This window comes from Cryptomeria japonica, chromosome 7, assembly GCF_030272615.1.
Source record: "Cryptomeria japonica chromosome 7, Sugi_1.0, whole genome shotgun sequence".
Lineage (NCBI taxonomy): Eukaryota > Viridiplantae > Streptophyta > Pinopsida > Cupressales > Cupressaceae > Cryptomeria > Cryptomeria japonica.
The window spans coordinates 23,003,665-23,017,948 of NC_081411.1; the positions used below are offsets into that span (position 1 = coordinate 23,003,665).

At 38.9% G+C, this 14,284-nt stretch overlaps 1 protein-coding gene across 1 annotated transcript; it reads right to left on the minus strand.

Moving 5' to 3' along the window:
- Positions 1-267: 267 nt before the first annotated feature.
- LOC131051885 (uncharacterized) lies at positions 268-1,351 on the minus strand. Its single transcript, XM_057986473.2, has one exon. It carries the CDS (start codon positions 1,216-1,218, stop codon positions 697-699), a length of 522 nt encoding a protein of 173 aa, XP_057842456.2. The 5' UTR covers positions 1,219-1,351; the 3' UTR covers positions 268-696.
- Positions 1,352-14,284: the final 12,933 nt, after the last annotated feature.

The following is a 14,284-nucleotide window of genomic DNA, read 5'->3' on the forward strand; positions in this document are numbered from 1 at the left end:
CCATCATACTATTTTCTTAATATACTAAAATGCTTTGAATTAATAAACTTATTCTCTAAACAAACTCACTAGACCTATTATTATTTGTGTTGCTTTGTGAAGCCCCAATTCAAATTTCTCTCAATATACATAAAATGATTTCAATTAACACATAGATTCTCAAAACAAACCCACTCGACCTCCTATCTCTTATACTGTTTTGGGGACTCCCAATCCAAACTCCTTATAGAACGAATAGAGCGACAAACCGTCAAACCATTTTTCTTAATATAATAAATCGCTTTTGATTAACATAAAGATTGTCTAGACAAAACCATGAACATCTTATCACTTGTGTTAGTTTGTGAACTCCAAATCCAAATTCCTAATAGAACATCAACGTCATAAACCATCAAATCATTTTTCTTAATACAATAAAACTTTCAATTAAGAGAGATTCTCTAGACAAATTCACTCTACCTCTTATCACTTTTGTTGCTTGTGAACTCCTAGTTCAAATTCCTTATAGATCAACAAGACCACAAACCATCAAACCATTTTTCCAAATACAACAAAATGCTACAAACCCACTAGACAGTTTGTCACTTACGCTACTTTGTAAACTCCCAATCCAAACTCCTTATAGAACCCACAAACCACCAATTAAACACAATCAATCCAAGCCCCTTGTAGAACCACACACCCACAAGCCATCAATTATACACAATTGGGCAAATCTGGAGCCAGGAAGCTATAGCTATAAAAGTCCCTGGTTTTCCCCTTGAACCTCAAATACTTGCAGAGAAGACCTTCCTTGACAAATCCAGCCTTCTCGAAGACCCTCTGAGACCCAACATTCTCCGGTTCCACAATGCCTTCGATGCGCTCCAAACCGGGCATGTCAATGAAAGCAGTGGAGAGAGCCAATTTGACGGCCTGGGTAGTGAGTCCCTCCCCCCACCACCTGCGCGCCAATCTGTACCCAATTCCCGCCTTACACCAGCAATCGTCGCAGCCTCTCCTGAGTGAAATGGAACCCACAGCCCTGCCGTTGAGGCAAATGGCCTTCAGCCAGGGGTGCACCATGGCTTCGTTTTTAAGGTAGTTTTCCGCCTGTTCCCTCGATTTGTAGGGCAAATGCTTTGAGAAACGGTACACTTCCTCATCCGTTGCCCACTCCATGAAATCGTCCACGTCGGACTCCTCAAAATTGCGCAGTGTTACAGGCAGGCTCTCCATTGCATAACAGGGGAAGGAGGAGAATGAATGTGGGATTATAAGGGACGAATTGCAGTGTGCGGTCAAAGTCTAAGTTGAGTCAGGGTTTCTTTGCGTCCAAGAAATGGAGTCCTAGATTACTTTAAAACTAGCAGTTTGACTCATAAGGCTCAATGGTGTTTGAATAACTTTTCAAAAGGTAGCGTAGAATTTGTCAGATGTTTTTTATTAGTTTGTTAATTTTTAAAATATTATTAAAATAGTTTTTAATAATTTTCAAAACTATTATAAAATTTGTCATGTTATTTATTAATTATTATTTGATTTTTTATATATGTTTTTATGCTTGCGGATTTGATCAAGTCAAATGTGGGATGAGGTCTTTTGTTTGTGGCTTCACGGGTTTATTGCTCCAGGTCAAAAGTTTTTCACATAGAGTTGGAGAGCATGTTGATCACGTTAAAAAGTTTACTAGACATAGTTACATAAGGAAAAAAATCGGTAATTGGATTCATAGATTTAATAGTTATACATATAATTTTAAAGATACTTAAAATTGTCACATGTTTTTTTTATATTTATTAATTATTATTTAATTTCTACATCCTAGGTTACTAAAAACTAGCAATTAGGTTCAATGGTTATTTGTCACATGTTTTATTTATTTATTTTTTAATTATTATTATTTTGATGTCTACATTCTAGATTACCTAAAATAACAATTGGACCCATAGATACAATAGTCATAGAATAGTTGTCTAAGATACTATAGAATTTGTCACATGTTTTTATTATTTATTTATTATTATTTAACACCTATAGCTTAGATTACTTGAAACTAGTAATTAGTTTCATGGTTCAATGGTCATATGAATACTCTAAAATTTGTCACATGTTTTTTATTATTTAAAATTGTAAATTAGATCATAACTTTTAAATAGAAATGAAAATGGATCATTTTATAGTCCACATTTTGGATGTATATATGACTTATAGTATATGGGACTACCTTGTAGTGCCAACACTAGAATTTGTACTTATTTATTTCAAATTTCCATAAACATGCTTCTTTTATTAAAAAGTAATAATGCTTCCTTAAAATATTTGATTTTGTTAAATTTATTTTAAAAAATAGTAATTGTAGTCACATAAATCTGTCCACTTAATTAAATGAATACTTAGTATTTATTTGATTATTTAACCATCAATTAATAAACTAATTAAATTAATATTTAATTAATTCATCTTAACCCTCTTCTCCTATTAATTAAATAAATTATTCAATTTATTTGATTTAATTCACTTAACCAAATTCATACCATTAATTAAATAAATAAATCATATTTGTTTAATTAAATCTTCTCTCACATTTAAATAAATTAATATTTATTTAAATCCCCCAAAATCCCACCTCTCACATTTAAATAAATTAATATTTATTTAAATCCCCCAAAATCCCACCTCTCACATTTAAATAAATAAATCATTTATTTAAATCACCTTTATCCTCCACCCACTTGTATTTTCCTACAAAAGCAAGTTGCACAATTATTTTAAATAAATAATTTATTTAAATCACCTTTATCCTCCACCCACTTGTATTTTCTTACAAAAGCAAGTTGCACAACTATTTTAAATAAATTATTTATTTAAAATCCTATTTATCCTCACCCACTTGAAACCTTTAATGGTTTCCCTTAAAGTATTCAAACTTGATGGCTTTAAAGTCTTCAAACTTGATGGTTTTCCTTAAAGTCTTCAAGCCTTTAATGGTTCCCCTCAAAGTCTTCAAGCATTTTAATGCTTTATCTTCCTTTTTCTCATTTAAATAAATTAATATTTATTTGAATATTTATCCAAATACAACTTGCACACATTTATTGAAATAAATGAATTTTTATTTTAATAAAATCCTATTTTCCCTCACCCACCAAATCCACTTGCAAAATCTAATCCCCTTCTAGATTCTTCTAACCCCTTCCTAATTAACTTAATCCATCCCCTAATTATTGTCACATTCCTAAGCAAAATGGAGTCACTTCTCAAAGCCTAAAAGTCTTTGATAACCATTAAAGGCTTTCAACCTTCAACCACTAACTGTCTCAAAGTCTTGGATAACCTTTGAAAGCTTTCAACCTTCAACCACTAAATGGCTCAAAGTCTTTGATAACCATTGAAGGCTTTCAACCTTCAACCACTTAATCCCCAAAGTCTCCAATAACCATTAATGGTTACCTCAAACCCTCCCACATGGTTAAAACATTTGTTTTGACTCAACCTCTACCCAACCCAAGGGTCTCATCAAGCCTTTAATGCTTTGACCATGATTATCTCTTAATCATTTGCACAAAGGTTTATCCTTGCATTAACTCCTAATCCAGTGGGTAATCCTAATTTAGGCTTGACCCTTACCTTCTAGATAACCATGAGGTTTTCTCAGGCATTTAATGCCTCCAACCTCTTCTCTCAACCCAATCTTATGTTGACACTTGTCACCATTTTATTGGTGCCAATTGTGCACATGGATCCCCAACTTTCAAGCTTGACCCTTGATTAAACCTTTCAATCCTGGCCATCCATTGCTCCATTTTTCTTATAAATAGAGCCCATTCCTTCATAATCCAGATCCTGAAAACTTGTATGCATTTAGGCTATAGACATTTTTAGAGAGCATTTAGCATAGCATAACTAAAATCTTGTCTTTTTGGTAAAATCAATCATTTTAGCATCAATAGCATAGTATTTAGCTTTTCATTTTATATTTGAAGCTTAATATTAAATCTCAATCCTCCATAAACATCCATAGTGCAAAAAGCTGCTGAGAGCTACACTCATTTGAGACTTGGAGAGGAGAGGAACAAGGGAGGAGCAACTATGAGCATCTTGATTAGCTATTTCATTCTATGTTTATATGCTTTCTATTTCATGCTTAATATCTCTCTTGATATGCCTGTTTAGGATAATCTTTTGTTGCTAACACTAACGTTTGTTTCTTGTGCTCTTGTGTGTGTTGCCATCAAACAGATTTTCTAATCCTTTTTGCAGAGCATCATTTGGTGAACCCGACGTGAATCCAACACCAAAAAGATCAACTTTTTTTTTTTTAACCAATAACATGTTTGAATGTTGAAAATGTCACACAGGTTGCGCTTTTGACACTGTTTTGGTGCGTTTGACATTATTTTGGCGCTATTCACCCTGTTTCAGTGTTTTTCCCTTCTTTGTCTTTCCCTTTCTTTTAGTGCGTTTGTGTTAAATAGTGCCTCTGTTCAAACGCAGACTAGCGCTATTGTAACAAAACGTTGTACAAATCACCTTGTAACCAAAAAAAAAATAAAAAAATAAGGCTTGTAGAAGCCCACCAAATAGGCGGATTTTACTAACTATTTTTCTCTTTTGTGCAGATTTAAATTAGATTAAAAAGTAGATTTATATTTTTTACTAACTTGTTTTTTGAAGTTGGTTTTAAAAATGAATTCACTTTTTATTTGGGTTTAAAATTAACTTCACATTTCAAATTTGGGCTTTTAAAAAAAGAATCACACATTTGTTTGGGGCTCTTAAAAAGAATTTCATTGTTCCAAGGTAAAAAGAACTACAAACTTACACAAAAACAACTTTATTTATTTTTTTTTGCAAGTTAGGAAACAAACTTCGTTTTGGTGCTTAAAATCAACAAGGCAAATTTTATTTCTTGCATCAAGATAAAACTCACAATCCACACTTCCATTTTTGGTGCAAATAAAATTCACAATCAACTTGTCTCATTTTTAAAGCAATTTTACTTCAGGCAAACGTGTTTTTCATTAAGTTGACCAGGATTTTCAAATTCTAGTTTACTCAAACAATTGCCTTTGAAAATTAAAAAGAACACCATGATTGTTGGAGCAACATCTCCAAATAGTTAGATCACATTGCAATGATAGATTAAAAAGAACAAGTGTTTTTCGTGCTTGGCACACTTGTGCAAAGAGTTGGTCGAGTGGTCCTACTTCTAACACACACTATCCTCTCCCTTGGCTTTCGTGGTCCTAGGTGCAAGAGAAAAGTGTTGGTAACACTCACATTTTATCTTTTTAAGAGAGGCCTGCCAAGGGATCGATACTCTTGGGAACAACCTCGAGCGGTAAATCCTTCGAGCCGCTATAGAAATCAGGTGAGAGCGAAAGTTGTAGCCTTGGGTATAGCTGTTCCTACAGTGTAACTGGCCGAAAGGACAAATGGGCCCCACCACCAGTTACAAGGCTCTTAAGTGAGTCACTGCAGAATGAACTTATGTCCAAAAACATCGAACATGACTAAACACCTTTAAGTAGTAGCCCACCTGTTCTATTGATTGAGGATATTTGAGATATAATTTAGTGCAAGAGCATAGATGGTTTTGCTCCCAAGATACTCACCATACATATTTCCTTGAGTAGAAACATAGCTTTTTGAAAAGTCACTTGTGGCTTGATAAAAGTGGTGACTCCCCCATCATAAGGATCATCTATTTGTTATGCTCGTGCAAGACTTAGTATATCACATCCTTACCTGCCATGGCGAGATTCATAAGGTATGTAGTACCAAAGTCGAAGAAATATCAAGATGTGGGCTAAATTTATCACAACTGGCCATTTGACCTTAGGGATAAAAAGTGTTTGAAGTGTGTTCGTTTTACAGACCTAGTGCAAATTGAGCCGACTTCAAGCTTTGGAAATACACCTTAAAATAAATCTAAAGGAAGGGTCATATACAAGTCCAAGGATTGGGTTGATCTAGACCCATACTCATTTGTGCCTTTGAGGCAACATTCTTGTGTTTGTGTGCTTGCTTTGTTTTCTTGTCAAAGAAAAATCAGAAAATCACTTCCCAAAAACAAAGTATTCATCCAACCAAACATCTGTCAAAACAACCAAAAACATCAAAAACAAGGTACAAACAACAAAGAGTCAAATTTTATGACCATTCTTCACATCTTGCGAAAGAAGAAGCGTCATCAGAATATTAACTTGAAAAGAAAACCATTGAGCTCAAAGGCTTTGATCAAAAGGAGGAAATTCTTCTATATAAATAGACAAATCTTTGTCTCACATAGAGTCTTTCTGCGTCACATGCGTCTCTACCTTCAAGGAAAAACAAACGAATTTGATTCCGAATCATTGAACCGCAGAGCTTTTATGCAATATAGAGCTCTGAGTTATCACAAAAACCAAGGAGGAAAGATTAATCCCAACTTCTTCCCAAACGTCCGTATCACATACAACATAGCTTGAGAAATACCACCAACACCTGAAAGGGAAGAGATAGAGTTTGTCCCATTTGTAACACAAAGTTTTTATTGAAGTTGAAAACATTTTCATCCATCATCTCACTCATACATCATCACTTCATCATCAATCCGTCCCAACTCTCAAAACATTAAGAGGTTCTTGTCCCAAGTTCTCTTTTAGATATTGCTTGAAATCAAACACATCACATCACTTTTTAGATTGTTTCTACATCTAGGATAAGCTCATCCTAAGAGACACATCTACGCAGGTTAAAACTAGTTCATGAGTGAATCTTCTCATTGCTAGGTAGTCAAAATCTGTAACACATCTCAGATTTCTCTACACCTTATTACATCCAAACTTATCAAACAAACAAGCAATTCAAAGAAGGAATTTCAGTTACATCTACCTTAAAGTGCTAGAGATCCCCATACAACACAAATCACCAACCATCAATCTTTCATTTCATCACCAACTCATCATCATCTTCAATCAACTTCAAACACAAACTTGCAAACAAAATGGCTCAAACCCGATCACAATCGAGACAACGAGAAATAGAAAGAGAAGAAGAAGAAGAGGAAAATCTCAATGAATTTCAAGAAGCACTTGGAGGAAATGCAGATGACGAAAACCCAAGTACTCCCACTCCTGCAACAATAGAAAGGGCTTAGCATAACCCTCTCTTTAACAGACTTTTTGATGAAATACTCAGGAGCAATGCGGATGCTCACTTCTTAAGACTTGCTCAAGAAGGAGCCAAACTCCCCTCAGACTTTGATCTTGCCCAATTAAGACAAGCATCAGAAAGACAAAGTCGCCATGAGGAGGAAGGGCGTAGAGATCCCATCAGATATAACATCCCTCGAGGTAACCCACCACCTCCTCCTCCAAATGAAATGGAGATGTTGTGGCAACAAGTCGAGAATCTTGCCCAACAACTTCATAGTGGTGTCAAGATTAACCAATTCTCACTCAATGACATTTGTCCCTATCCTTTTGATAGGAATCTTTATATGCCACCCTTTCCACGCGGGTTCGAAACACCCAAATTTGAAAAATATAGAGGAAAGGGGGATCCCCGTGATCATGTCCAAGAATTTCATTCCGCTTGTCTTGAAGTGGCATATGAAGACACCTACCTAATGCGCCTTTTTCCCCAAAGCTTGGGAGGAACAACCACATCATGGTTTTCCCGACTACCGGGTGGCATTAGAACATTTGAGGAACTCATCCAGAAGTTCCTATCTCATTACTCTCATAACATTGAACGCGACATCACCATGGCTGATCTGTGCAACACCAAACAAAAACCAGGTGAACTATTCTCAGTATTCCTGCAACGATGGCGCCAAATGTCTAGCAGACGTTCTCTTCAGTTACCTGAACGAGAACTAGTGGAAATTTTCATTTCCAACTTAAACGAAGAAATGGAATTTCACCTGGATGTCAAAGACACAGACTCTTTTAACGATATGATCACCAAGGGTTTAAAATGTGAAAGGGCACTCATCAAGAAAGGACTCATCAAAATCTTTAATGAACCAAAAGATGGTCCTCGCCCACGCTTCAATAGCGATAAACCAAACTTCTGGAATAAAAACAAGAATATTGTCAATGATGGGGTTGTGGATGCCCAGACTATCCAAAATGCACAACCTGTGGTTCGATTTGCAGGACAAAATCCTCCACCTTAGAATAACGCAAATGTTCCTTCCAATCAAGGTCGCATCACATCTCATGATGAACCAAGACCTCGTCCACAAAAACAAAAACGCGCATATAATCCCTTAGGGGAACCCATTGAAATAGTGTTGCGACAACTCATTTCTCAGAATTTGATCACTCTACCTAATCTATCCAACTATGAGCCTCAGGTCAAACCAGCATGGTGGAGAGATACTGAACATTGTGAATTCCATCAAGGAAGAGGACACAAGACAAGTAATTGTCACCGATTGAAAGACCTCATTCAGGATCTTATTGATCGAGGAGAAATTGAAATTGAAGGACATGACCCAAAAACAACAAATAATGATCATCAGATGTTCAAGAATCCACTTCCATCACAAGATCAAAGGGGTCCTTCCACTTCCCGGTGAGGCACTGATACCACTGATTATACGCAAGCTGCGTATAACTACACTGTAAATCACCTGTATGATGCCAGTGAACAAATTGCAACTATAACCTTCAAAAATCCCACCTCCAATTGCAATGTTGTTACGCGTCGTGGCAAAGTCACCATCAAGGCAGCTCCACAAGGCACCACCTCCGCCCCAAAGCAATATAATCTTGTGGAACAATTAGATAAAACGCCTGCGCTCATATCCATTTTAGAGCTATTACGCCTATTGCCATCTCATAAAATAATCTTGGATCAAACACTCCAAGAGGCGTCAATCCCTGCAAATCTAAACACAGACCAGTTTCAAGCTATGGTTGGAAATCTAAAGTCATCACCTTGTCTCACTTTTTCTGAAAGTGACAACTCTTCGTTCCAACAACCTCATAATGCCTCGCTACACATTGAAGGATTTATCAACTAGCATAGGATTAAGCGAGTCTTGATCGATAATGGAGCAGGCCTAAACATTTGCACACTACAGTTGGTCTCAGCATTGGGATATGCAATAGAATCAGTGGATCCTCGCAAGAAGATCACCATCAAGGCCTATGATGATGCAGAGCGTTCATCCAAAGGAGCTGTGGTACTACCAATCCGAGTGGGCCCTGTGGTAAAGCACATCATCTGTCAGGTTCTGGACCTTCCTCTGCCATACAATCTATTATTAGGGAGACCTTGGATACATGCCATGCAAGCCATTCCATCTACCTACCATCAATGTATCAAGTTCCCACATAATGGTGCAGAGATCACAATCCTGGGTGATGCAAATCCTTTTGCGTATTGCCATAATATCAGCCATCAACCAGAGATTACTGTTCCTAATAATAGGGAAGCTATTTCCTCCACATCATATGTAAATCCCGCCTCTCTTGCCAGTTCAAACACTCCTATACCCAAACAAGAAAAGCTTAAGATGAAGATAGCAGAGGAAGGTCCTGGAGAATACAACTTGAGTCATCTCTTTTGTGTGGGACAAATGCCCACTTCTCCTAGAACACATGGTAAACCACAGCAGTTACTCCAGCAACCACTAATCATACCAGCATGTGCCTTGACGCCATTCGTCCTTGGAAAGAGTCAAGAGGAAGAGACACAAGATGAGGACCTAGCGGACTGGATCTATAAAGATCCCATCACCACTGACAAACCGCAAGTTACACTTCCTACAGAACATTATGGTAAAGGCTTCCTCATTATGCAAAGAATGGGGTATGATGGTCAGAGTGCTTTGGGATCCTGCAAACAAGGACGACATGAACCGCTGCTGCCAGAGTTCAAGCCCAAAGGTAATACTGGCCTAGGCTTTGAAAAAGAGATCCTTCCTAAACTCAGATTCAAAGGAAAACCTAGCAAACCATTTTGCCCACCTACTGCAAAGAGGACACCTTTCATAATCAAAGCACCATCAAGCAATATTGCCACTGCCCCATCGAGGCTCACAACCCCACCGCAACCATCACCAGTGCCAAACATACCACCAATCGAACCAGTAATCCCATCCACAGCAGTCATCACATCAATAAAACCATTCATAGCAGCAACTATATTGGAACCCGCAGCAACATCTATGGCACCAGCAGTTCCTGCAGAAGCCACTAAATCAACATTGTCGATACTTCCAGTGACAAATCCTTTAAATCCCATCACGGTTCCTGCAGCACCGATCACCACAAAGGTACATAAACCAATCACACTTGCCGTGTTTAACTCCAAAGACATCCCAGTATGGTATAGCAATCGGATACTGGAGAGTGATTCAGAGACCGACTCACATGAGTGGGAATTTGATTCTGTACAACTTAACACTTCAGATGAGGAAGACACATCACCACCTCCGCCACGCAAAGACATTCCTGTTTACGGAGAAGCACAGATAAAGACCACTTGGGTACCTGAGCTGGAAACATCTTCCACAGACCCTGCGTCTCATCCTACGCCTGATTCTGACAGGGAGAGTACCATCAACGACCTTCACCACACTGTCTTAACCCTCATTGATACATCTAATGAACTTAACCTAATCGATGACGTAATGCCCATTATCCACCTTGAACTCATCGAATGGACCCAATCAAATCCCCCATGTCTTGACCTCTTCCAAAACGATGAGGCTATCATTGACTTTTTGGAATTAAGGGATAACCTACCAAGCGGGGATCATAAAGCTGGATTTGCCATTGAACTTAATAGCGCAGCATACTTCGGGGCGGATGCCAAACCTTTCAGCTGCAAAAATATAACAATAAAACATGGATCTTCCAGTGAAAACCACACTGTGGCACTGTTTGGTCCGACAAAAGTAAAAAGAAAGAGCGTATCCAACGGTGAAAACCTCTCTAAGGCGCCTGAGGATGAAGGGTTTGACATTCTCCCTGCTAGTACACAACAGGAACGATCAACGATTCTTATCGAGGAAACCAAAGAATACAATGTGGGGACTCCTGAAAACCCTCATATCATACATCTGGCATCTCTTCTCACTCCAGAGGAACAACCTCAATTCATAGAATTCTTCCAGCAGCGTCAGATCAACTTTGCATGGTCATATGCAGACATGTCTGGGCTTGATCCGGATTTAGTTATGCATCATCTCACAGTAGCAAAAGGAGCCAAACCTGTCAAACAAAAGCTTCATAAGATGCATCCCCAGATTGCAGTGCTAGTCAAAACAGAACTCAAGAAACTCCTAGATGTTGGTTTCATTAGGCCAATTGATTATGCAGAATGGATCTCCAATATTGTGCCTGTCGGCAAACCAAAAGGGGGCATCCGCATTTGTACTGACTTCAGAGATCTGAATAAGGCATGTCCTAAGGATGACTTTCCCCTACCAAATATCGACATCATAGTGGATCTAACAGCAGGACATGTGATGCTTTCACTCATGGATGGCTTTTCAGGCTACAATCAAATAAAGATCGCACCCGAAGATCAACATAAGACAGCCTTCACATGTCCATGGCACACATATTGCTGGAATGTAATGCCCTTCAGTCTAAAGAATGCAGGAGCGACCTATCAAAGAGAAATGACCACCATCTTCCATGACATGATGCATACTATGATGGAAGATTATGTGGATGACTTACTAGCAAAATCACTTACTAGAGAAGGACATCTCCACATCTTAGATCAAATCTTTGATAGACTGGAACAATATCATGTTCGACTCAACCCAAAGAAATGTGTCTTTGGAGTGACCTCCGGGAAGCTTCTAGGATACATTGTCTCAAGCAAAGGCATTGAGGTTGATCCAGCAAAGGTTAAGGCAATAATGGACATGCCACCTCCAAAGAATATCAGTCAGCTAAGGACATTACAAGGGCGGCTTCAATCCATCCGAAGATTCATTGCACAATTGGCTGATAAGTGTCACCCATTTACACATCTGCTACACAAGAACATCCGCTTTCAGTGGGATGCCAGATGCCAACAAGCATTTTAGACGCTTAAAGACTATCTCATGAATCCACCATTGTTGATGCCACCAGATCCAAGTAGACCATTGTTACTTTATATCTCAGCAACAAGTACAGCACTGGGTGTGCTACTGGCACAACATAATGCAGAAGGCAAAGAGTGTGCTGTTTACTACATCTCTCGCACACTGGTTGGCTATGAACTCAATTACACACCTATTGAGCGAGCTTGCCTAACAGTAATCTTAGCAGCCACTAAATTGCGGCACTATCTATTGACACACAAGGTACAACTCATCGCAAAGATTGATCCACTCAAGTATTTACTCAGCAAAGCAGCATTGACAGGTCGCTTGGCCAAATGGGTAATGATTCTAAGTGAATTTGACATCGAGTATGTGGACTGTAAAGCTATCAAAGGGTAGGTTATTGCAGATCAGTTGGCCGATGCACCACTCATAGGCGATCATCCTCTCATTTCCAATTTTCCAGATGAGGAGATATTCATGATCACAGCAGCACAACCATGGAAACTATATTTTGATGGTTCATACACTAGGCACGGCTCAGGGGCAGGCATTTTGTTTATCACACCTCAAGGTGATAGCATCCCAAAGTCTTACAGGCTCACATTTCCATGCACAAACAACATAGCAGAGTATGAGGCCTTGATCACAGGACTCAGGTTAGCCATCCAATGGAAATTACAAGAACTGCAAGTATATGGCGACTCGCAACTGGTCATTCGACAAGCAACAGATGAATATCAGACCAAAGATGATAAACTCATGCCATATAAGCAAATGATGGACAATCTAAAGGCATCATTTACTACTATCACTTTTCAGCAGATACCAAGAGATCAGAATCGAGCTGCTGACGCTATGGCTACCATCGCATCTCTCCTAGATCTTCCACAAAATTCAACACGCTACGAGTTCTTGGTAGAACAGCTTTGGATCCCCGCTTATGATATCCCCGAATCTGAAATGATATGTCGCCTTGTCGGTTCTGAATCCCCATGGTATGGTGAATTCTACACCTATCTCCGCGATCACACCCTTCCTCCCAACCAATCAAATAACCAACGTAAAACCTTCATTCACCAAACTGCTCGATATACCATTATTGCCGAAACCCTATACCGACGTAGTCTTGATGGTACTCTCCTTCGATGTCTAGAACAAGGTGAGATAACAAAGGTTTTGGAAGAGGTACATGAAGGAATTTGCGGGACTCACTCAAGTGGTCCATCACTAGCCAAGAAGATCATGCGAGCTGGATACTATTGGCCATCTATGGAAAAGGATTCCTACTACTTTGTCAGAAAATGCAAGAAATGTCAAGTTCATGGCAACCTAATACATGCACCAGCACAGGAATTGCAACCAATCACAACACCATGGCCTTTTTGTCAATGGGGCCTTGACCTTGTGGGTAAGGTTCATCCATCTTCATCCAATGGCCACAAATTCATTATTACCACTACCGAATATTTCACAAAGTGGATTGAAGCTGTTCCACTTACCCAAGTCACCGGCAAGCAGATCGCCTCATTCATCCTCAACTACATCATCCGCCGGTATGGTGTGCCCATGTCCATCATCACAGATAATGGTCTCCCTTTCAAAAATCAGGATGTCCGTGAACTTTGTGAGAAATTTCATATCCAACACCGCTTTTCCACCCCCTATTACCCACAAGGCAATGGTTAGGCCGAAGCATCCAATAAAAACATATTAAGGATCCTCAAGAAAACAATCAATGATGCCGGTCGTGATTGGCATGTTCAATTGAATCCAGCATTATGGGCATATTGAACTAGCATTCGAACCCCTACAGGTGCAACTCCTTATTCATTGGTCTATGGTGCAGAAGCTATCTTGCCTATTGAGGTCGAGATACCATCATTACGGGTTTCCTTGCATAACCTCATCGATGATGAAGCTTACATAGTCTCACGTCTTCAGGACTTAGAGTTACTTGATGAGAAACGACAAGCTGCATACAATCACCTCAAAGCCTATCAACAGCGCATGAGTAGAAGCTACAATCACCGAGTTAGATCTCGTACATTTGAGGTAGGTGATCTTGTTCTTCGAGAAAATCCTTGCAACCAACCAAACAGAGAACATCAAGGCAAGTTTGAATCAAATTGGCTCGGCCCATATGTTGTCACTGCTGTATTCGGGTCCGGGGCATATCAGTTGGCTACATCAGATGGAGAACCGCTCGCAGATCCAATCAATAGCATGCACCTCAAACGGTTTTATACCTAAGGTGTA

Excerpts from the sequence above, each read along its gene's own strand:
- LOC131051885 (XM_057986473.2), bottom strand. The coding sequence starts at position 1,218 with ATGGAGAGCCTGCCTGTAACACTGCGCAATTTTGAGGAGTCCGACGTG.